The sequence below is a fragment of the Typopeltis vanoorti genome, chromosome 2 (assembly GCF_054136105.1).
Source record: "Typopeltis vanoorti isolate ZY-2024b chromosome 2, IOZ_Tvanoo_1.0, whole genome shotgun sequence".
Classification (NCBI taxonomy): Eukaryota; Metazoa; Arthropoda; class Arachnida; order Uropygi; family Thelyphonidae; genus Typopeltis; species Typopeltis vanoorti.
The window spans coordinates 59,180,600-59,207,205 of NC_143550.1; the positions used below are offsets into that span (position 1 = coordinate 59,180,600).

General features: G+C 34.9%; 1 protein-coding gene across 2 annotated transcripts in view; it reads left to right on the forward strand.

Moving 5' to 3' along the window:
• The window catches only part of LOC150109066 (uncharacterized), a 236,356-nt gene that overhangs the window by 172,665 nt on the left and 37,085 nt on the right, over positions 1 to 26,606 (forward strand). For both annotated transcript variants that reach the window (XM_090405267.1, XM_090405274.1), the window contains 3 exons: positions 305 to 361; positions 18,924 to 19,156; positions 19,290 to 19,473. In XM_090405267.1, the coding sequence (XP_090261393.1) occupies positions 305 to 361; positions 18,924 to 19,156; positions 19,290 to 19,473 (474 nt within the window). The remainder of the gene's footprint in view (positions 1 to 304; positions 362 to 18,923; positions 19,157 to 19,289; positions 19,474 to 26,606) is intronic.

Genomic DNA, 26,606 nt, shown 5'->3' on the forward strand with positions numbered 1-26,606 from the left:
TGGGTGCCTCCTTAGTTATTTGGCAGTGCATAGTCTCTGTTGTGTCTGATTATTGTACTCTTGTTCAGTTTATTGTCGTCATTTTTGCAATTTTATGTTTTGTTATTGTATACATTGTGTGTATGTATATCCTCATCAATGAAGTATTATTAGGTAGTGTAGAAATTTACAAAATGTTCACTTTGTGACATCTCATTTGGAATATCATCTTATTTAGATGATTTAAATGCCAAAGCGCTTCCTTTTTTATATATATTTATGGAATTTAGGGCATTTTTGACATTGTTTTGTTTCTTTCTAACAGAGGAATTAGAAGAATCAATGGATGTAGCTGAAGATGCGGGATCAAAGAAAAAACAATGTAAGTGTTTTGGTACCGAAAACTGTTTATTTGTAAAGTTCTTTTGACAAAAACAGAATATTGCAATTTTCATTGAATGTGTGTGTGTGTGAGTGAGTGAGAGAGAGTGAGTGACTTATACCACATCTAATGTTAGCTGGTATCACTTCAGTTACTGTAGAAGAACAAAGCATGCAATGAAATGACAGATCATTGGATGCTTACTCTGGAAGCCATTAACGCATTCACGTTGGGAAGTGTTTCACATGTTTATCATTCCGATGGGACCTCATTACTGTTTGTTTGCCACTTCTGTGGCAGTTGGGCAGGCAGGTTCAACTGACACAAAGTTTATACAGCATGTTAGTTCAATTCTTTCAGTAGAATTTTATTGCCATTTTGTTTTGTGCCGCTTCTTCATCAGGCGGGCTCACTCACACAAAGTTTATACAGCATGTTAGTTGCAACTGTTTTGGTAGAATTTTATTTGCAGTTAGCATTTGTGATCTGTCTTAATGACATCAAAATTTTCAAATAAAATTGAACAAACACTTATTTCATGTAATTGAAAATTTGGACAAATGTTAGGACAATTGTTTTTAGTTAGATAATTAGATAATTTAATTAGACAATTGTTGTTTCAGTACAACAAACGGTTTTGCTTGAGTCTATGCAGCATAGTTTATGACTCTTTACCTTATTCAGTGATACTATAAAACTACTTGTTTTTCTTGTGTCTGCAGTATAGTGACTGTGGGTGAGGGCGTTGTTCACTATATAGGGACAGCTGTTCCCTGTCTTCGGACAGTATACACATAGGGAGTAAAAATTTATCTATTCCTAACAGAAAATGAATCCTTCTATATTTTATAAGAAGAATGCATCTCATGAAAGCCAACAAACTAGAAAAAACATATGCAGGAAATCCACATGTTCTAGTAATGAGTTTTCTGAGCTGCTGTCAAAAAGAAAAAACTACATCTGATGAAGTTTGAATTTTAAAAGATGTAGTAAATAATTCAAATGATTTCAGTTGGATATTGTATTTACGGAGCAGTTTCCCATCTGACAATTTCAGAAAGTAAGGTTTCTGAATTTTCTCTTTCAAAAGAATGGAATCTGGTAAGTAACATGGCAGTACCTGTTCAAAGTAGAGAAGAGAATATGAGCTGCTTTTATGGCTTGATGCAGAAAATCCATCTGCAGTGTACTCTGCATTTCTAACTGATGGACTAATGGTATTTATGGTAAGAGAAACTAACAGATATTTAAGGATAAGGAAGTCATTTTGCCTCTTATAAGGCTTTGATAAGACCACACCTGGATTATTGTGTGCAGATTTGGTCTCCTGGTTCCAAGGGATTAAAGAAGCTGTGGAAAGTGTGCAAAGAAGAGTTACAAAGATTATATCTGGATTCTGGGATTTAGATTATGAGGACAGATGTGAGTATATGGATTGCAGGCTCTTGTTAACAGGTGAAAGAGGGGTGATATGATAGAGGTCTATAAACTTTTGAATGGGTGTTATAGAATATAAACTGATGAAATTTTTCATTATATGGAGAGTGGGGAGAGAACATAGGGCACCCATGGAAATTAATTTTATTTGCAGTCAAGAAAGGGGTAAGAGCTAGGTTTTTTTCTCCCAGAGAGCAAATGAGTGAGTGGAACAATTTGCCGTAGGGGGTAGTGAGTGCATCTAGTGTGAATGAATTTAAGGAAAGGTATAATAGCTGGTTTGAGTGATTTATAGCCTCCCGTGATGAGTCCTTGACTCCATAGCGGTCTCAGATAATTATAATAATAATATGCAGATCAGTGCTTATCTACAATTCAGGATTGTGAAACTCCAGGTAAACAAGGGAATTCCAGGAAATGGATACCCACATTCAAAGGAGAAATAAAGAAATTTTTTGGAATCCTATTGCTTATGGGGATAACACATGTTCCGGAAAATATGTTTGTACTAGTTGGAGAATAAAGAATGCAATGTGCAGGGACAGATTTCTGCAATTGTTGAAGTATTGGCATTTTTGTAACAATGATGTGGAGACTAGAGATTGTCTGTATAAAATATGAGAACTGGAAAAACAAGTTGTTTCAAGCTTTTGAAAAGCAGTTTTGCCTGGAAAAATTAGTTGTAATTGACAAGAGCATGATTCCCTGGCATGGGCGGCTGTTCTTTATATGATATATTTTTTTCTTTCTTTACCAGCTGGCTACACATACAACATCTGCATGTATTCAGGGGTGCTTAAGGGTCAAAGCTGTATAACTGAGAGGAGACCTCCACATAGCCTTTAAAGGAATGCGAAGAACCGACCAGGGCTTCTGACCTAATGTCCAATCCTCACCTTCTCGTGGTGCACCCTGTTGGGTATCTACTTTGATACTGAACGAACGAGGATGGGCTGGCAATTTGGGATTTAGCCGACCAAATTGTATTCTTATTGGTTAAACCAAAATATAGAATGATGGTACAACATGACAAAATTTCATACCGGCTGGGGCGTCGCCTGGTTAAACAAGGCCCCCGTTGTTTTCGCCAGGGAACCAAAGCGAACAGCGAAAAGTCAGCTACTGGAACAAATCTGAAAATAAACCCCAAATCAACATCACCAGAGTTAAAGATCGGTACTATCAACGTAAGAAGCCTGAATGGCAAAGAAATGGAGCTAGCTGAGGAATTAGATAAGTACCAGATCGACATAATAGGGGTGACTGAAACAAAAAAGACCAAAACTGGTGAGATCTTTCTGAGCAATAAATACAAAATGTTATATTCAGGCAATGACAATCAAGGAAAAGAAGGAGTAGCCATAGTATTCAACACAAAATACGAGGCTAATCTTCTTGAATGGCAGTAAGTCTCAAATAGAGTAATGTGGGCAAATATGAGAATGGGGAACTGGACAATGAGACTTATTTGTGCCTATGGTCCCACAGAAGTTTCTATTAAGGTAGAAGTGGAGGAATTTTTTGAGACTTTAGAAAAAGCAACTGACACAATGAAAAAGGAAAAGTTGGTCCTTATTGGGGATCTAAATAGCAGAGTAGGAAATGATTGTGAGACATACAAAAATATTTTGGGAAAATTTGGAGAAAAGAACAAAGCTACTAATAATGGCAAATATCTGTTGGATTTCTGCTCAGGACATGGACTGGTTATTACTAACACCATGTTCCAACATAAAAATGTGCACAAATTCACATGGAGAGAAGAGGCTAGGAATAAGAAAAGTCTCACTGACTATGTTATTGTTGATAGTGATGTTTTCTCCCTGGTGCAGGACACCAGAGTGTACAGAGGATTTGAAATTGGAAGTGATCACTATTTAGTCTTGAGCAGGATAAAATTGAAATTCATACTGAAAAGAATAACATGTAAGAAAGTTTTAAAGCGAATAAAAGTTGAGCAGCTCTCAGATGTGAACTGTAGACTAAAATACAGAAAGATTATTGAAAAGAAAATGAAAGAGTTTGAGAACAGGAATCAAACCTTGGAGATTCAGTGGCAAACTCTGAAGAAAACATTGATTGATTCTGCCAGAGAGGCATGTGGTGAGGTTGTGTGCAAGGATAAAAAAATCAGAACTCCCTGGTGGACACAGGAAGTTAAAGAGGCAGTGAAGGAAAAGAAGAAAGCATATCAAAAGTTCCTGGCAAATAAGTCAGCTTTTACTCTTACAGAATTCAGAGACAAATGTAAGAAAGCTAAACAGTGTGTAAAACTAGCTAAACAAAAGTCATGGGAGGACTTTGGCAAGAATATAGAAAATAAATATCAAGAAGGTGGCAAAATATTCTGGAAGTTGTTGAAGAAGCTTAGGAATGGAGGAAAGAGTGCTGTAAAAGGAATTAGAGATGATAAAGGTGACATGAAATCAGGAGAAAAAGATATCCTTGAAGTATTGAGTAATTACTTTGAAAAACTGCTAAATGAATCAAGCAGTGATGACAGCACAGTGGTAAAAAACACTGACCAGGCATGCAGTCAGGAATACATATCCATACTTGAAGTAGAAAAAGCCATCAAAGGCTTGAAATGTGGAAAGGCAGCAGGAGTAGGTGATATTCGACCAGAAATGCTGAAGTATGGTGGTATAAAAGTCTTACAATGGCTGCACTGCATAGTTCAGGAAGCCTGGACAGAGGGACGAATTCCCGATGATTGGAGTAGAGCTCTCATAGTACCCATATATAAAAAGGGAAATAAAACTGAATGTGAGAATTACAGAGGTATTTCCCTACTGAGTGTTCCTGGCAAGATCTATGTTGCAAAACGGTTGAGAAGAATTGTGGAAGAAAAGCTTGGTGAAGAACAAGCTGGATTCAGGCCAAATAGAGGCTGTCAGGATCAGATCTTCACTTTACGACAAATAGTCGAGAAAGCATGGGAATATAACAAAGATCTGTATTTAAGTTTTGTCGACTTGGAAAAGGCATATGACAAGGTGCCAAGAGAGAAGCTATTCAATACACTGCAGTTATATGGTGTCAATGGGGCATTATATCAAGCAATACTTAGTATTTATTTCAGTTGTAAGTCAGCAGTTAGAATTGAAGGAAGTACAGGAAGATGGTTTAATGTTAAATCTGGTGTGAGACAAGGATGTACATTATCCCCTCTGTTATTCATTATCTATATGGATCACATTATGAAGGAATGTGGTATTAAACCTGATATCAAAATTGGAGATGGTAATGTCAGCTCTTTGCTTTATGCAGAAGATGTTATACTTCTAAATAAATCCGCTACAAGTCTGCAAGATTCTCTGACTAAATTGAATAGCTGTTGTAATAGATATGGTATGAAGGTCAGCAATAAAAAATACAAAGACAATGAAAATAGGCAGAATCATTGAAAATGTCAACTGTGTTGTGAATGGAGAACCTGTGGAACAAGTAAAACATTTCAGCTACTTAGGCACGATTTTTACTAAAGATGTTAAATTAAATATAGAAATAGACAACAGAATCAGCAAAGCTGGTATGGTGGGAAATCAATTGAATAAATTGATATGGAATAAGAAAGAAATTAGTCGGAACACTAAATTAGCTGTATACAAGACAGTGTTCAAACCAGTTTTAACTTATGGATCTGAGAGCTGGGTCAGAAGTAAAACACTTTACCAAAGACTGGAGACCGCAGATATGAGAGTCCTGTGAAAGATTAGAGGCGTGAACAGATGGCATCAATGGCAATATCATATTAAAAATGAGGATATTAGGAAAGAACTTGACATTGTCAGCATCCAGGAATGCGTTAGCAGAGCTAATCTCAGGTGGTATGGTCACTTAAATAGAATGGGAGAGGAAAGATTAGTAAAACAAGTGTTCTCTGCCAGGTTGACAGGAAAACGACCCAGAGGAAGATCAAGATGTAGGTGGATTGATATGGTACAAAGTGACTTAGACGATAGAAATATAAGATCTGATAATGTTGGCGTCTTGACAAGTAACAGACTGATTTGGAGGAAAATTGTAGATAGGAAGTTAGTAATGATGTAATTTTTTCATGTAGTACTGTCATATCCTGTACACCCCTTGAGGGTACATTGCAGGAATTTGATGATGATGATGTATTCAGGTAAAGGTGACACAGTGAGTGGTTGGGGTCATGCTCATTTCATCACTTTGAAATTGCTTGTGGCCTCTTGAATATAGGAAGGATTTTATTTGCAGGTAATTTTTATACAAGTTTGGCACTTGCTGAGGAACTTCTCTCTAAGAGAACATTTCTTTGTGGAATAATCAGGAATAATAGAGTTGGACTTCTGCTAGAAGTTATGTTGAAGAAACAGAAATGTGGAGAAATAATAGCCATGGAAAACAAAAAAGGCATTAAAATACTGAAATGGACTAACAAAAGATTAGTAACTGTGTTGACAACCTACAGAGATCATCGTTGTAGGTTAGTAGAACGTGCTCATAAGAATAGGGCAGCAAGTGCAGAAACCAGACACGGTGCTCAGCTATAATGCTGCTAAGAAAGGTGTTGATCTCTCAGAGCAGATGGCATGTTATTATTCCACTCTCAGAAAGACAGTCAAGTGGTATAACAAAATCTCCATGGAAGTACTCTTCGGAACAGCTCTTGTGAATGCGTGGATTATTCACAGAGAATTCAGTTCTAAAGGAAATATCTCCATTCTCCAATTCAGAAAGATAATCATAAAAGAAATTTTAGATACAGGAGAGACTATATCTAAAGAGATTACAATGAAAAGGCAAAATGTTCTCGTCAGTTAAGAAAAATGGATGGTAACCGTCACACAAGGTCGGTAAGTGCTGCAGAGAATGCTATCAAAATTTTTCAAGATTGGTGGAAAGAAATTGGCAGATCAGAAATCTAAGAAGGTGACAACATACTGTATAATTGTGATGGGTAGCCTCCATGTGTTTAATATGTTTTAATGCAACTCATATCTATGAATAATTTACTACTTTTAAAATAATGTAGAGTCATGTTATAGTATCCATAGATAAAATTTTTTCTGTGCATAAGCAAAATAAAATATTGTGAGCTTTTAAAATAGAATGTCTGTATAGGAACAAAATTATACTTTTATGTAAAAAAACACTGATTATTATTAAATAAAAGAATTATCAGAAAATAAAGTGAAATATATATATATATATATAAAAGAAAGAAATTCACATAAGTACAATAAATTATGCAAGAGGATTTGCTCCTCAGTCAACCCACATGTATTCCTACCACACCCACATGAATCACCTTATTTGATTATTTGATCATAGGATAAGCCCCTCCCTGTAGTTATGTACTGAGCTAGCAATGTATACAGTCATTGGTTAATGATTTATATTTTGCAAACAAATCTCTTTCCATCTATTCATATGTTTTTTTTTTAATTATGCCCATCACAAATGCAAATATGAGTCTATAGTTTATAGGATCACATATTCTTCACTTCACCCCAGATACTTATAACACAAGTGCACATATAAAATCATAGATGTAAATTATTCATAATGCATTTTACAGTACTAAAAGTATTTTTTTTTCATTCCTATTCTTTCTTTGCCTTATATCTGCTATTCTTTATATCTTTTAGTAAATCAAATGTAGCAACTAATAATCAAATATATTGTTATCTTTAATTATTGTTTTTAATATATTCTGAAAAGAACATTCCATTTCACCTATTTCCCCCCCCCCCACTGCAATGTGGGTTACAATCAAAGAAACTGTCATGAAAAGCAGAGAGTCTGACAACATACAGGAATGAAATTGGCGGTAATTTTGCTTGCCTCACTAGATGGTTAGGTTCGCGGAGAGTGAACTACTATTGCCCTGACTTGAACATGTTAATGATAGATTTATGAATAAATTTTTGTTGAAACTGTAGGGAACATAAGCAAAATCATAATGGTTTTGCTTTTTATGCTTGCATAGCCCTGGTGTACAGATATAAGTGGCAAAAGTATTCAATAATTAAAAGTATTTGTATGTCTTCTGTGGTTGTTTAAATATTTTTGTTTGAGACATGTTCTACTGAACTGGCAGGCACTTTTCCTCTCTTTCCATCGAGCCCATAAACACATGAGCAGCTCCATCCAGATACACTGAACCAACTGATTTTTCTCTTTCAATTCATCTATTTCATATCACTGAGGTAGATGAAACCTCATCTATCTCAAATAACCTCCAGATGTTATCCAAAAACTTATAGTTTCTTCTTTTTTCACGATCCCTTACTCACACATGGCTCTGAGTGTTATATGTTTCTACTGGCTCTCTTGACTGGAGTTGATATAAAAAAATAAATAAATAAATAAAAATTAGATATCTTGGATATCTAATTATAATAAATAAATTAGAATAAATAAGTATTAAAGCCTTAATAAGCTTAATATAGTTTATAGACTAAAAGACTAATATAGTTTATAATGATAAATACTCATAAATTTGATTACGTGATTTTTTAATATTATGTATTTTGTTAAGTGTATTTCATAAAATGTCTTAAATTCCTTAGAGATGAATTCTTTCAAGGAACTACCATAAAAACAAACAACAATAACCAAAAAAAAAAAGAAAGACATAACTAGCAGACATGGGAAAGGGTAGAAGAAGTTTTATCCAAGAAATCAACTGAAGTTCCACAAAATCTAATATTCATTTTACAAATCATCGTATTTACAAATGCTTGCCATTGCTTATTTATTTTATTTTTATTTTTTAAATCTGAGATTTCCTCCTGTAGAAAAATTCTTGCTTTTTCTCATCTTCAGTTTTGGTCTCAATTTTGGATGTTGTCCAGCATTATTTGTCTTGGTTATATAGGTAGGATATTACTTGCTATGAAGAATGATTAATTTTCCTTTTCTTTTCCTTTTGTATTTTCTGAGGTTATTCTGTTAACTTCTTCAATGTATGTTTTATTTTGCTTTCTTACATGTATCACCTGCAGTCTTCCTTACTCCCTTAGAAGGCTGTGGAAGGACTAGGTTGCTTTGTTAGCTTTTCTAAATTTGATCTTGATTTTTGCTGAGATAAGTTAATAAGCATCTAGGTTTAGACTTCTTAAAGTCTGCTATCATTAGGATGTTCCAGCCTCCTTTCTGTTTCTTTTATATCCTGGTGAAATTATTCACCTCACTATTCACTCACTGTCCCAACATTACTTAAGGAAATACCTTTAAATGAGCCTGTAAGAAATCTTATTTGGACTTCAGTATTAATTGACTGTTGTTGCTTTACAGAATCAACAATATTACATTGTTGAATTTACTGTTATATGTGCACCTGCTTTTGTTCAAATAATTTCATGCTGAGGATTCCTATTAAACATGAGCAAATAATAATAATAAATTTAGTTTAATCCTTTATCCAAGTGTAAGCAAACAAAGTTTGCCTGAAGTATCTTCAGGACCGAGGCAACTCGTGGTAAAGGTGGACCAAGCTCTCATCACTCGTTGTCTTAGTATCTCCCATAATGCAAGGCACATCTCCTTGCAGACATGTATAATGCTATGCATTAAGGGAAGGGCCACTACCCAGACCGTTTCGACCTTTTTTTGAGGTCTCGTCAGTGGGAGCCGGATCCAGAGATGGTGATACCAAGGTGAAAGCAATGGAGAAGTCATATTTACCTATACGAGTTGCAAAAGGTGTCTCACCTTATTAAATTACTCTGGATTTAAAGAAAACTTCCAACATGGGCAAAAAAACTTTCACATATTCATTGTATAGAATTTATAGAGGCAAAACACTCATGTTTCAACCTCATATTTGAAGCCATCATTAGGAAAACATACATATAGAGAGGACACAAGCTACATGATACTCAAGTAAGCTAAATCTAAATGGTTTGTTAAGTGGTGAAAAATAAAAAAAATTATACATATATAATCAATTACTTGTTTAATTAATTACTTAAAATAAATACTTTTTTTATATACATAACAAGTATAATAATATACAGATCACTAAAAAATTAGTAATTTTTTAATTATTATTTTTTAAATAATTTTTTAAGCAAATAATGCATTGAGTGTTATTTGCTTAATTGTAAATAAAGTAATTACTCTAACATGAATGTTTTGCCTCCATAAATTCTACACATTGAATGCTGACCATCGTGTAACCTTGAAAGAAACAATTTCACATAAGTTATTTATATCATTAATTTAGTCTTCTCTGTCTACTTACACAGTCTTGTCATAACTACTGTTACAACTTCCACCCCACCCCCCCATGCTCTCCACAACCAAATTCACGTGCTTATCAGTAGAGAGTTGTCTATCTGTAAGGATTAACATGCATTAGGGAGATTAAGAATCATGTAGCTATAATAGCAGTTCACAAGGTTGAAATGCAGCCACCTGTTATTTTCAACATGCTAAAAACCCTCGGGATCAGTAGGATGTTTGTGTATCAGACTATTATAATTATAATTATAATAGTCTTCTGTATAATTATAATAGACCATTATAATTATACAGAAGACATACCTGACTGCCAAGAAGGTCAACCATGCTGCATTAGGATGCAACAGCTTGTGAGAGCTGTGAAGGCATGCCTGTGCTGTAATCCTGTGAGAATGCAGAAGGTGATATCGTGAGAGATGAATGTTTCACAGAGAATGATGTCACGTGTACAAATTGATGACCTGGCGGTGAGAGCCTATCATCATTCTACTGGACACTTCCTGACACCACAACTTTAGCAGCAGAGGGTGATCAAGTCAAAGGCACTTCTCCAGTGATACACGAACAACAGACACAGAGATATCCTCTTCACAGGCGAGAAGATTTTCACCATTGAAGAGTCGTTTAACTGCCAAAACAATCAGGTATATTCTGGGTGGTCACACAGCATGTGCCATAGCATCCAGGATTCAGAGAGGTCACCACCTTTCGTCAGTGATGGTTTGTGGAGAGATATGTATTTCGGGTTTCATTCAAGTTACTTTTCTGCAAGAAATGGGTCAAAACCTTTTACAAAGTGTATCAAAATGCTGTGCTGGAGCCTGTGATTTGGCCCCCAAACAATATCTTATTTCACAGTAGGCAGTGTACCTTCCAACAGGACTCAGCCCCTGCACACAAGGTGAGGACTACAGTGGTTGAACAAATGTGCCCGACCATGTCACCATATGATTGGCCATCTGGAAGTCCCAATCTGAATCTGTTGGACTTCAAATTGTGGTCAGTGTGTGAGAGAGACGCTGCAAGAAATGACACCCCCCTGCATTGCCAGTCTGAAGGTGGATTTGGAGCAAGTAGTAGTAGTGTTTCCATTTGATGTTGTGCATGCCACCTCGATATGTGGCCTCACAGGCTGTGCGTGATGGCAAAAAGGGAATTTCGAACATTGAGTGCTACCGTATATTCATGTTATACATTTGGTTTGTATGTGCCAAAATCTGTAAATGATTTACTGATAAGTTAAAAGTTTATGTGTTGATCAAGTTGTAACAGAATGGCTAGACTAGGTATATTATTATTCTTAAACAAATATACTTTCTGTCCCAGTGAAATTACATCTTGCAGTTTTTTATGTTAATTTCTCCATAAAGCTATCATACATTTTAGCATTATTATTTAACCAGGCCACTGGGTTAAATAATCTGGTATTCCTGCTCTTGAGACCAAACTTACACTATTTCATGGCTCTAATAAGAAGGTAATTGTCTCACACTAAAGAATGAAATCTGTTTACTAACAAATGATTTTCACAAAACATCCATGCCACAATGGGGAATTAATCCCATGCATGTTAGCTGTTGAGCATGTACTCAACAAACGAGGCTAGCAGCTCCTCTAATTTGAAACATTTTAATCCCCATATGATGACTCTGATGCGAGCATCATAGAAAGCCTTTGGCAATGATGTTGATGTTATCGTGTTTACATTTCTTTTTTTTGAAAGAACTTCATGCTTGTCAGAGCATTCTTTAAAAGTCCTCACAATGCTTCTCAGTGTAAACTTGTCTTTTTTTTTTTTTTTTTTTTTTTTTTTTAAACAAATAAATAAGCAGAAACTTTTATGTATTATTCAAACTTTTTGATGAAGATGTGCAGAATAGATCATTCCTCCAAAAGTTTCTTAACAAACAATTCCTTACCTCTGGATTATGAAAGAAGCAAAAAAAAAAAAAAAAAATTGCATGCTTGGAGTATTTTGTAAAGATATCAAATTTTGAGAATGCTCTTTTAGGCAATAGAGTCCTATGGACAACAGCATATTCATCTGCTGGGATGGCATCACATAACACAGTGGTAGATTTTTCTTGTTTGATCTCTTGTAAAATGTGAAGCATGCAGTTCTGTATTTCTTACAAAAGAGTATGGATAAGCATTTAGAAAAAAATGCAGCAAGAAAACATATGGGAAATAACTTCATGTTTTCTCTAAATAAAAGCATGAGTTTTTGTTTGCTTCTTTACTACATTATTACTATCAGCACTTATTAACACGCTCGTGCCAGGCAATGTCTGCATATGCATAAACCACTGGTGGGAACTAGCTTTAACATATGTTTGCTGCCTCTGCTTCGGGTGGTCGCATTTTTGCAAAGCTTATATAACGTGTTAGTTGCAACTGTTTCTTTTCAGTAGAATTTTGTTTATAAAATTAGTATTTGTTAAGTGTCTTGATGATGTTGAATATCTCAAATGTAATTCAAACTGATTTCAAGTTATATTCTCATATTGATCTATTTTTCTTTTTTCTTTACATAAATTGTGTACTTTCTGTATTCAGTGACTGCATTATAAACAACTGTTATGTATATTTTATGGAACTGAAAATTTGAAAGATAACATCAGGATAAATGTGTTTAGTTAGCTGCTATGTTTAGTGGTATGATAATTCTGTTTTGCTTGCATGCATGCGTGCAGCATAGATTTTGTGGGAGGGGAGTATTTTTCATTATGAGTGTCATTCTGCTTGTCTCTGATTGTACTAATTATTACTAAATATAGTACGTAAACTGCAAATATCTCTGTACTCTGCAGTGATACAATAAAGCTACTTTTCTCTTGCTTCTGCAGTACAGTGTCCGTTGAGGTTGTAATGTTTTTCATAGTATAGGAACATTTTTCTTCCAGTCTTAAGAAAACAACAGACATAGTAAAAATTTATCTATTCTCAAATAGAAAGAAATGAATATTTCCATGTATTATAACAAGTGGTTGATATACAAAATGCTAGTGTATGTGTGATATCTATTATCGCAAAAGGGTGAATAATTCCAACAATGATTGGAAATTATGTATCCAGAGTAAACAGAGAAATAAATGCACATTGTAAAAATATGGTTGTTTAATTAAATTTTATTAAATCTTGTCGTCTGCGCCATTGTAAAATCTATAATATTATACTATTCAAAACTTATCTTCAAAATCTCTCTTCATTTAATTTATTACTTTAACTTATATTTTAACCTTACTTTAATTTAATCTTAACAGTCGTAATTCCGAGCTCTTAATCCGTTGCTTGATATAATCTCTTAAATCTCAATCCACTCTTTCCCTTTTGTCTCAAGGCTGCAAATATTATTGTTCACGTGTGCAAAACCTTCAGATCTAAGAAATTGCCTCTGACTGCAGGCAATCTCTTTATCTGAACAACTGGCGTTTTTCTAAATTGAATTTTGGAAATTTATTTGATTTCTAGCTGAGCCACCAAAATTCGTGGATAGGAGATGAATATCCTTCCAAAGAAAAACACTCAGTAAAACACAGAACCCTTCTCTCTTACTTAATATTAAATCTAGCAACGTAAAACTTCTATGCTACAGTCGTGGCTATTCAACTCTAGGACACACAGATTCGAATTTTATGAGCAGTGCATTGGTAAGTAGGAATCAGGCAATTTATTTAAACAAGAAAACAATTTATTCATAATCAAAGAAAATACAAAATGGTTAATACTAAAATTACAAGTTAATTCTCTGGCTCCATACTTCAATAGCAACTCATGAATACAAATACAATTAACAACGTGTCTATGATATTTCTTTAATTAACACTTAATCACACACAGAGCAATTCTTCCACTCTAAACAAAAGCAGGCTTAGCTAATAACAACAATATTAAGCACATATCATTTCACCTTAAAGTATGCTAAGTTTTCTCTCATACAACTGAACAAGATAATTCAAAGATTAGCTGAATGCTTATCGTCCTCAATTATTAATACAAAGAAAATTTCAGACAAATCACCATCACAATTCTATCTCTAATGAAAACAACATAAATAACCTTACATTGAAATAGTAGTCTAGTCCACTCTCATAGATTCTTGAATTCTCTTTCCTCTGATACTTTTCGATCTTGGCTACGCACGCTGGTACCTTTTCTGGGATTTGTGAGATCTCTTCTTACTATTACAAACTTCAGGAACTTGGTGGCATGAAAATCCGGTAACTACTTTCTTCAAACCCAACTCAAATTAGTTGTCTCGCACTTCTGGTATCTATCAGCTGGAATGCAGGACTCCAATCTTGAATCGGGACAGCTTTCCCGAACCTTGATCCAAAACAGAACGAAGAAGAACTTATTCTGCCACACACATCTAATCTGCCTCTCCTTCTGCGTGCCCTTCCGCCTGAAGATGATTAGCAAAACTCCGTTGCGACGCTGTAACCTCTGACCTCCATTGCCGTAACCCTCATAGTTTATATTGTAACTGCATAACCTGCCTCACCGTAACCCTCTCGTGACTGTGTCAGCGTAACTTGTCATGTCTCAGCAACCCCTTTCTGCATCTGTAGCAAACCCCTTTTATCTTCGTCTTTTGACCTTGGGTTCTGCTACGTTTTAATCCCTTAGGTATTTCATGGGTCTGCACCCGCCACTTTTTTCCATCGTTGCATTAAGGCGGGAAACCCCCCATACATATTTGACCTTTGTGATTGTAATTGCCCTAGGTCATAAGTTAATAAGATAATCCATCTGAAAATATCTTTGTCTGAAACTTTCTTTTGACACAAATTATTTCACATTTAACTTTCTTTGTTCTTTTTACTAAAATTTTGGCAGTTATACTATTTAACAATTCACAAAAATTTATTTCTATATTACTAAACATAACAAATTTTGTGAATTAATCACAAGTATATTGAATAGAATTTCATCTACCAGTAAAATCGGTATATAAGGTATTTTTGTATAAAATTCCTTCTATACACAATTTTACAACATAACAAGCGCAACAAATTTTAGATGATTTGCTACTCTGTCAACCAACATGTATTCCTGTCATGCTGCCTAAGTGAATCAGCTGATCAACATTATTAATTCATTGGATTAGCCCCACCTTATAGTTATTTACTGAACTATCAAATGTATACAGCAGCTGTTTATTATTGATTAGCTATTTATACTTTCTAAACAAATCTTTTTCCAAACGTATAATATCCTCATTCCCATTCAAGTGCTATCGCCTATCTAGGAGTTACGACATATGGTGAGGACCCTATCTCTCTTGCATATTGTCATAGGTATTCGTGGTTGTAAATCTGTGTGTGTTCATTCATGGGGTTTGCCTGTTCTGAGGGATGAAAAGCTAGAGTTTCCAGGTGAACCCACCACCACCACCTCCGTATGAGACTGCTGAACTCACCTTTAGTTGAAAGTCTTCATGTCTTGGATGGCAATTGAACCCAGGTCTTTCCGACCAAAAGGCTTCATCTATACCAAATGAGCCATGTAGCTCCATAAATTCTATTTATCAGTTTAACTCCTAACTGACTCATCTTCCTGACCTTGGGTATACAGTCTGATATTGCTTCCTTCGAATACCCCCTTGATTATCTCCTATGCAGGGCTCACATCTGTCCCTTGCAAATTCTTATGCCTATGCCATGGTACCGCTTAAAGCTACCTCCTAAGGTTGTCATAATCACCTGTTCTTTAGTTCCATATATACTTCTTCTTAACTGATATTTTTTGCAATCTCCCAAGGGCAAGACCACATGATCCATCTCCCCAATCATATAACATCATAAGCTCAGTTATAGATGGATCTTCTGATCCTATGACCAGATCCAATCTTCTCAAACCCTCGAATCCCCTCCATCACATGCTGATTCAAGTAATTATCTCATAGGAGGTGAATAAATTCCATTTCTTGCTTGCCATGTTATCTTTCCTCCTTCCAGTCTGTCTCCGTAACTGAAATATCCCATAATAATTACTCAATTTGAACTCATTGTGTGAAAATGCTAATGCATGTCTTTGACATCATCCCTATACATAGTCTATACAGTATATTTTGTCCTTTTGGCACACTAGATTGCTTCTAATGAACTACCATCCATCCACACACACACACACACACACACACACACACACACACACACCTTCCTGATCTCCTATTCTTTTTGGATGCAAATGTATAGAAAGGCTTATGTGTTCGTCGTACATGTTTGTTTAATTTTGGCGGTTTATATATCAGAACACAAAATTATAAGTAAATAATTATTTATTGATGCAATTTATGTGCTATCATCATCATCTATATCCCTTTCCCATCCTATTTTCTGTATACATAATTAATATTACAGAAACTGAATTAAAACATCCGTGCAGTGAACCCCATATTTTTGACCAGTCAATACAAACAAATTAGAAAGGAATTGCAACTACCAAAGAAGTGCAAAGGCTTTGGACTTCTAGTATTAAAATTATGCCATTTAAGCAATACAACTCAAAAAATCTATAAAATATTACAAACCAATTGCAGATGTGTAGACCTTATCTATGGTTTTATCTCCCACTACTTGGAATAGATGACCACAATGGTAGTCCCAGAGCTGAGTTTGTTCTTGGATGTTACAGCATTCTATATCTAATTCAGACACTGTTGCATCATAACAATAACAGCAGAACCTAGTATACAGAAATAGTCAACATTTTCTGCCACAAATTCCACAGATGGCCATCAGCAACAATACTATTTAGCAACTCAATATTCTAAGAATGTCCTGCAAGTGGAATTTTACTTGGATTGCATGTGGTACCAGTAATGCTATCAAATGGAGATGGCATTTAACATTGTGGGATTTCTTCAAATGTTGGAAACATGACCATATGGTTATGCTCCTACATGTACATGCAGAAGATAATTAAACTAATATCTATAAAAACTAATGGAAGCTAAAGCCTTCTAAAGAAAAACTATATTTTGAGATTCATAATTGTAAATTATGACTACTTTTGCACTCTCCTGATTCCATTGCCCATTCTAGACTGGGTAGTGGAACGACTTTGGCAAATGTTCCCCAACCATTCCAAACGCCACCACCACTCAATGTCCACTTTGACCTTTCACCAGAAAAAGATCAAAAGAATCTTGTTCGAAATGAATGCCAAAACGTCTCCTGATTCTTACAGCATTTCATTAATTTTCTAAAAGTTTGTGCTTCAGATTGCTGCCATTTATGTTTTTCATATTCCATTTGTATCCCTCCCATAGCCTGGAAATTAGCTGAGGTTTAACTCATTCTTAAGAAGAATGATGGTAAGGATTTCAAGCTACCACTGAATTTCTCTTACCTCAGTTCTCTCTGATGTATTGAAGAGAACATTAAGACAATCCTATGTTAATGTGAAGGTAACCCAACTTATAAACTTTTGTCAGTATGGATTCCAATATTGTCGATCAATAGGGGATATGCTTACTTGGACCATTAATTCTTGGACCATTGTTATTCAGCAGATATTCAATTGTTTGCTGATGATACAAAGACAGGCAGTGCAATCAGGGATGATACTGATATCCAGCACTTACAGAATGATTTGAATAGGCTGGAAATGTGGCAAACAATAATGGTATCAATTCATTGTTAAGTATAAAGTTAGGCACTTAGATGTAATGAGATGCCCAACAGCAAATTATATTGGTGGGATTATGCTACAAGAAACTGATCAGGCTAGGGAATGTTGGAGTTATGGTGAATAGGAATTTGAAGTTAAGAGGTCACATTGCAAAGATTGCAAATACAACCCAGAGGATAATAGTAATATTGAAATGAATATAGATATATAATGATGAGGAAGTCATTTTGTCTGTTTACAGTGGTGCCTACTGTACCTGGACTACTATGAATAGAATTGGTCTCTGGCTTTGAAGGGAATTAAGAAGTTGTGGAAAGGCTGCAAAAAAGAAGAGTTACAAAGATTATATCAGGTTTACAGAATGTAAATTATGATCACAGATTGAGAGTATGTGGGCTGCAATTGCTGGTAAGCAGGAGAAAGGACTGATATGATAGAGAGAGATCTATAAACTTCTGAATGGGTGTTACAGAATATTGCCTGATGAAATTTTCATTATATGGAAAGTGGTGGAGAGAGAACATGGGGTCATCTTGGAAGTTAAGCTTGTGCACAATTAAGAAAGCGGTAAGAGCTGGATTTTTCTCTTATAGAACAGTGAGTGATTGGAACAGTTTGCCTAGAGATGCACTCACACTAGAAGTGGTGAGTGCATCTAGTGTGAGTGACTTTAAAAGAAGATGACAGCTGGTGTGGGTGATATTGTATATGGCCTCCTTTGAAAAGAGTACTCCCTGGAGATCTCAAAATAACAATAATAATAGTATAAAGTCTGCTTTCTTGAATCAGATTTTATATTTATATATTAGTTTAATATCAAATTCTGTTTTACCTTTTTTTTTAAATTTTTTAAATTTATTTTATTTTTTTAACAAAGATGAATCAACATTCTAGTGATGTTCTTCTCTCTTGTATATTCGTGTTACTTGTTATTTTTACTTCTCTACTATCTATCTCTACTATCTGGTACATGCCAGATATTTCTGCAATGCATGGTTCTTGTATTTTCTCAATTTTATCCAAAAATATATGTATGTGTATGTGTTTCTTATTTTGTGAAAAATCTCTTTCCATATGATAGAAAAATAGTTTCAGTTTTGTGCTTACTGTACTTGAATTACATTTACTGCTAAACTTTTTTCAGACCCTGTAAATTATATAAGTGTGTTAGGACTGAAGTATGCCTGTGTTATGAATGAAATATGATTGTATCATATGTTAAATAATCATGGTTCATTAATTTAATTGTATATGTATTCTTTTGAAGCAAAACATAGAAAAATTCGCTTTGCTGATGAGGAAGAAAAAGATGATGACAAAGAACCAGAATCAGATGATGATGACAAAGAAAATAAGGAAGAAAATGAAAATGAAGATGGTGATAATGATGGTGAAGAGGATGAAGAAACTAAAGCATCAAACAGGAATTCTGAAAAGCATCCAGCGGTACTTAAGACAAAAAATTCTACACTACCAAGAGTTACAGAATTATATATAGAAGTAAATATATTAACTTCATGTTTTTATTGTTCAAAATCAGTTTATTTTATTTTTAGACTATGTTAGCAGTGTAAACTTATTATAGTAAGATATTTTGTATTCAGTAAAATGTTTAGAAGACACTGCTTTTTAGGGTGACAGTTCCAAGAAACATCTGGAATCAGAAGCTGGAAATGAAGAGCAAGATTTGCAAGCAGAAGAAAATGCTCATTTAGAAAATACAGAGAAAATAGTTGCTCTCTCTATTGATACACAGTCACATCCACCTCTACACTCGGTGCCTCTACCAACAGGTCCTCCTCCAGGAATCCCTCCAGGTAATTATGGCATTCTGCATTCTATTTTATGTACATAGGTGAATATCACAATTCCAAAAGTTTTTGGGAATTTTGACATTTTTATTTTAACCTATCCTAAATTTACAATTGAAAATATATTATTTTGCAAAATATAAGCCCATCTCTGCTTTCAATCCATCTTTCTTCCTCCACCTCCCTCCTTCTTTCAAGCAGTTTGCTTGCTTTTGTGATATCATGACAATATATGGAGGCAGTAGACAATGCAACAACACCAATCTTTCCTTATTCCCATTGAAAAAAAATTATTATACATGCCTTCTCTATTAAGCATGGAATCCTGGAAAAACATGAAAATCCTACATAAGAGCAGATTCTTTAAAAAAAAACTTGAGATGGAATAAAGTTACTTGTGTAGCTTTATTCCATCATCCAAACTTATACAGATTCGCTTTCACCTAAATAAGAATGTAAATAGACATCAGTGAACATAAGTTGTATCCCCCATATGAAAGTTAAACTTAAACCATCAAATGTATTAGTTTGGATGATGGAGTAAAGCTACACAGGTAGTTTTATTCCATCTCAGTTTTTTTTTAAAGAATCTGCTGTTATGTAGGATTTTTGGGTTTTTCCACAGGATTCCATGCTTAGTAGAGAATACCATAGATCTACCTGTGTGGTGTGTAATCAAGGTATCTAGGAGGGACAGACAGGCTGTTGGTTTTATTTTTCTAAAGTGAATTGGATTCAGGGATGATGGCCATTCAGATGTGTTAAAAAAGTGTTCAGTATGTTTAGGTCCTGGGACTAAATGGTGAACACATGATCTACATAGTATTAGCCAGACAGGAGGTTTGTATAGGACAATAAAGGAGTTGGCCAGGAGCAGAGACAATGAAGAGCCTTATTCCATGAGTATACTTCCTTCTCTTTGTTTGTGTTAATAGCATTTTCCTTTCCAAAAAAAAAAAGACTGAGTTCATTCTGAACTAAAATAAGATTGAGATAGGGAAAATTCAGCTTCTGATACATTAAAGGTGTCTTTAAATGGTTCTTAGTCATGTAATGAAGTCATCTGTCAAATACAGAGCATTCTTAGCCAACTGCCAAGAATGCCCAAGGAGAAGACTTCAAAACTGACCATTAAGCCAGTCTTGTGAAGAGTTATGATATCCCATACCTAGCCACATTCTGAAAATATGGACTATAGTAAAACTATTACTATCTCATATATTCTTGGTACATCAAAGAAGTTAACAAAAAACTTGAAGAAATACCATCTAGTTATCACTCTATGACAATACAAAAAATTGACATCCCTTATCTCTCTCTCCTATAGAAAACCAGCTGTATTCCTTAGATTTGTCTGATGCTACCAAGTGCTACTGGCTGACAAAACAGGTGGAACTACCAACACCAGAATCTCAGAACACAAAGTACACATCTTGTACCTCCACTGTGGTCATTCTTGATTTGCAAACTGTGTCTAGAATGCCTGCCACACAATCTGTTGGAAGAAAGCCACCTTATTTTATCCTAGCAAATGCATGTGAAGGAATGTTCCCCTCCTAACTGCCAAGAATTCCCATTAGATGTTGCTCAGTTTAGGACTGTAGGATTTGTATTGTTGTTTTTTTTTGCATTAGTTTCTCTTACTCATGTAATGCCTGTGTACCCATTTATTTGTGCATTGTTACCAATGAAATATGGGAAATAATAATTAAATTATTTTAGTTCTTAATCATCTGTTGTTATCTCATTTTTAATTATCGTTATAAGTACTCATATAGTTGTAGCAATTTTTAGATGTAGAGAACCATGTGCATTTTCTCATGTTGCAGTTATTACTAAATGAAATGAAATCTTTCAGGATTATAATGACATATTGGTTGGATTCATGCTGTAAGGATTTTGTTCGAGGCATTCTGGAGTCATCATCTAATTTGAATGCCGAATTCACATCTCCTTTATCAAACATCTTTGGAATGATCTAGAACATGCTGTGAGACGTTTAGACACAGTCCCTCAGTGGAAAAACTGAGGGACTGTTGAATACTTTGCAGGCATCATGGCTACTGATCCACACTGATATTATTAGGCATCTACAGTAATAAAGGCTGTGGTAGACATAGACCAATATAGAATACAGGCCCAGCAGAATATTAAGCAAGTGCTTATAATTCACTGTTCAGTGTATTTTTTTATATTGATCTCACATGTGACAAGATATAACACAGCAGTGCTATGTGTGGGCAGTTGTCTAACAAGTTTCTGAAAAGTTAGTAGATGGGATGAAGAAACAGAGTGAGAAATTACTTTGATATGTTTTGATGAGTTGAACTGTATATAGATGTTGACCAGTAGCTTCTTGTGCTCATACATGATTAAAGGAGAGTACAGGAATGGCGAGTTTAGTGGAGCAATATCCATGAAAGTATATATATATATATACATACAGAAAGTGACAGAGCACATATGAGAAAGTGACCAGAGGTAGTGTGGGTGAGAGAGAGAGCGGTAGTGGGGGGGGGGGGGAATCACTATTAAGCAGATTGCTCATTTCTGTACACAAATAGGGAGGTTGGATGCACTTTCCAAAATATGAAAAGGATAGTCTAAATTTATTTAGATTTTTGATATTTATAAAGTGTCAAGAGTTGAGAAGGGGAGAAGTAGTAGTTTTGAATGAAAAAGAATACCAAGTTTTTTGAAAGCTGAGGAGGTTATGGATGTAATATGTTGCATGTTAAGATAAGTTAGATGTGAAAGTCAGCTCAAGTAGGGAAAACTGATCTTGACTAGAAATTGGAACATTATCAAACCAGAATGCACATTTTATTCTAATTCAGTAAACATTGCAATAATTTTGCTTGGTACCCAGTGTAGGAAAGAGCTAAGGTAAGTAATAGAAATAGTTTCCTCAGAGATACCATTTTCCTTCCCAGCATAGAGGAGACAGGCATGTCCAAAACCATTGATTTTGGACATGTCTAAACAGTATTGAATTTAGCAAACACATTTGACTTTTTCTTACCTGAGTGTCAAAAATGAGAATCCCAACTGCTGTAGAGTATCTCACATTTTGAGTATTCTAGATAACTTATGATGTTTAGTTCTGATATTGTTGGAGTTATTGAGTTTAATGATAAAGAGCATTAATATTGTTTTAATCATCATTATCATTTCACCATGTGTTTCCTCATAAAATGTACAGGATACTGTGAGATTAGTACTTTATTATTAGATTGTTGTCGACATTTTTTTTTTCCACATTCATTAATCTGTTATTTGGCATGTTCCCAGTATGATTAAATCTTATATTTACATCCTTTAAGGCAAGACCGAGGTGGATTAATGCAGTTAATAGTAACTGTGTCATTCCACTAGATATGTCTTTTTGCATCCTGACATAAAACACCTGGTTAACTAGCCTCTCTTTCTTTTTGGTTAAGTGAATATACCAACTTAGATTAACTCTTTTCACACATTCTTGAATGCTAATGATGTCAAATTCATTTTGTTATATCTTCTTTTTTAATATGAATCTGGTACTTATGCTATTTCTTTACTTCCATTTCTGTGGCCTTTGTTAGATCCTGAGTGGAAAACTTTACAAGTAAATTCCTTATTCAGGATTTAACATGATAAATATTACTAATTAAGGAGATACCTGCACATCAGCTAATAATTATGAAAAATTTCTTTATGTTATGTGATAATGTGTAGTCCGTATGTGCCATATATTGAAATTTATTCCTGTGAAACTGAAATGAGAAGCAGAGAATTTTGTGTCAGAATAGTAAGAATTATGTAAGGGAATTGTTAAGTTATTTGTAAATCCCATTAAGCTGTCTAGTACATTACGAAATTTCCAGAAAGATAATAAGTAGTAATCCGGAATAATCGTGTATAATCTGTACGAGTCGAGCGTAGCGATGGAGGCTGTACCTACGCGGAAAGTGACGTCAGAACGACTACCTGGAATAGGGTAACCTAACAGATTAGGGAGAGTGTAGGATCACTCAAGGGGCATGAACGATGGGAGTTCGTGGGTAAAAAACACATCGAATAGAGGGCGCCCGAAAGGGTGAATAAAAGACGATGCACGCCATATTACGGGGCTGTTTCTTCTTCGGTTCCTGGATTCCAGTTTTAGGAGTTTTGTCGGGGGATTTGTGAGAGAGTGGTGGGTCGACTACAGTGATGTCGGACGATGGGGACTATTCTTGAGAACGCTTGAGGATTTTCAAGCGAAGCTGATCGTGTTACGACGGCCTATGCAGAATCGAGCCTTCGAATGAAGTCCCATCAAGGAGAATGGAGAAAATTGCCTGCGGAGTGGTAGACAGCACGCCACAGTCTGGAAATGATTCAAAGAAAAGCATAGTGCATCACCAGGTGCAAAGATGGCCGATAAATATACAGTAAGGTAATCCAGATCTACATGAGATGGCGGCATGAAATCAGAAAGGATCCGGTAATGTAAAGAATTTCATTCTATGTTAAAAATCGCTTAGAAGAATAAGAAATTTGTGTATACTGTAAACTAAGGACACTAATAGAGAACTTTTAAGTGAGAATTTGATTGAATTAGTTAAGACCACGTGAAACAAAGAAGAATTGTTGATAAGCAGTATTTTGATTGAGAATGGCTAGGCTTGACTAATGGAATTTAGAATTAAGATGGTTATTGATAGAGTATTAATGAAAATGTTCAATGCGTGTTCTGTGAATGACTTGTGAAAAGAATTATATCCTAGTAGTGTTATGCTTACACTTAATCTTATCTTTTCATAATTGAAGGATGTAGCTTACTCAAATTCGTTGTTGTGATTTAGTATGAACCTTAACTTAGAGTGAGTTTTGTTCTATTGAGTATTTGAATTTTCTTAACTGTAAATGTTTTATGCTTTTCCAATAAACATGTTTTGTACCTTATACCTGAGTTTATGTCTGATTACAAATTCAAACCACCACTTATGAAATAGAACCTTTTGGCGGGAAGGAATTAGATATTATTGCTTAAATGAGATTCAGGTCACGACTGCTAACTGAATCTGCGCAGCACTAGCATAAGATTAATAATTGTGTGTATCCCTTTAGAATTTAGAATTATTTCCCTGAACAAGAGTCTCTTCTGTTATAGGATATTGGCTGGGGCAGCATTAAAAAAAAATTTTGCCAATATCCGAAAAGGAAATAGTACTGAATTAATATTTTAAGGCATCTCATCTTCTTTATACCCTCTTTTACCTTGCGGTGTCGAGGGTTTATTAATCATCGAACCTGAAACCGTTCACAGGATAAGGTGGTCAGCCTTACGCCCCGGTGTATCCTATGTCTTGTAATGTTGAGTTCTCAAGGCCGGTTTGCCTGCTTTGTGGGATGAAAAAACCAAGGATAAACTGGGGGGGGGGACCCTACTGTCCATGCCAAAGACCAGCTAACTTGGTTATGGCTGAGGAAGATCCTTCAGCTCCTCACGTCACCGATGGAAATCGAACCTAGGACACTCCTTCTCCAGGAATATGGTTGCATAGCGCACAACCACAAGGCTAACTGAATGAGACTGTTTTCTCTCTTATTTCATGCAAATTTATTCACCAGGTGTCCTGCCATACTGTTAGCTTATTCTGTTGTCTATTTTCAAATTTACCATCTTAATAATATCATCATCATCAAATTCTTGACATGTGCCCTCAAGGGGGGGGGGGATACAGGATATGATAGTACTACATGAAAAATTTACATCATTACTAACTTCCTATCTACAATTTTCCTCCAAATCAATCTCTTACCTGTCAAGACCCCAACATTATCAGATCTTATATTTCTATCTTCTAAGGCACTTTTTACTGTATCAATCCACCTATATCTTGGTCTTCCTCTGGGTCTTTTTTCTGCCAACCTGGCAGAAAACACTTATTTTGCTAATCTTTCCTTTCCCATTTTGCTTAAATGACCATATCACCTGAGATTAGCTCTGCTAACACACATTCTTGGAAGCTAACAATGTCAAGATTTTTCCTTTCTTTTAAGCTTACACGGTGATCCGAATGCATTTTTGAAAATTATGGAGACAACTACCGAGTTTGAATAAAAACTTAGTTTAATATAACTAAAATCTTTAATTAATTAATTAAAGTTTAATTAATTGTCAAGTTCTTTCTTAATATCCTTGTTTTTAATACATATTGCCATTGATGCATCTGTTCATGTCCCTAATCTTTCTCAGGACTCTCATATCTGCAGTCTCTATTCTTTGGTCAAGTGTTTTACTTCTAACCCAGCTCTCAAGATCCATAAGTTAAAATTGGTTTGAACACTGTCTTGTGTATACGGTTAATTTAGTGTTTTGACTAATTTCTCTCTTATTCCATATAAATTCATTCAGTTGACTTCCTACCATACCAGCGTTATTTGATTCTGTTGTTTATTTCCCTATTTAATTTACCATCTTCACTAAAAATCTTAAAAATAACTGTGCCTAATAAATAGCTGAAATATTTTACTTGTATTTTATGTTCTCCATTCAGAATGCAGCTGAAGTTCTGCATGTTCCTGCCTATTTTCTTAGTTTTTGGTCTTTTTATTGCTGATTTTTGTATCAGATTTGTTACATCTACAGTTATTCAGTTAAGAAGCCTAAAGACCTGTAGGGGATTTACTCAGAAGCATAACATCACCTTCATCAATAAAATTCCACAATAAAATAAGAGCTATTTCTTTTTATGTGTGAAATTTGATGCCACCTATATGTGCCATCTACATCATATAATTGAAGTATTTTTTTAAAAGCATTTCTCTTGGCACTGTGTTATATGTTTTTTTCTACTCTGCACCTTAATATAGACCTTTGTTATCATCATCATAACACTGAATGTGGATATAGACCTCATGATCTGTTTGAGTCTCAGCTGCTTTTGACTTCTACCTAGTCTTCTCTTACCAATCAGTTTGTTTTATTAAATATCCTAAACAATTAAGATTTTATTAATTGTTTAGGATAACGAGTGTTGGCCATTTGGTTTACATGTTCCATCCAATTTTTTTTGTCTAATAATATTTATCTTGCAGTGCTCATGAATCTTATTTCGCTTGTGTTTATTCTTTATCTTGTTTAATTATTGCCGAAATTTCACTGCTATATA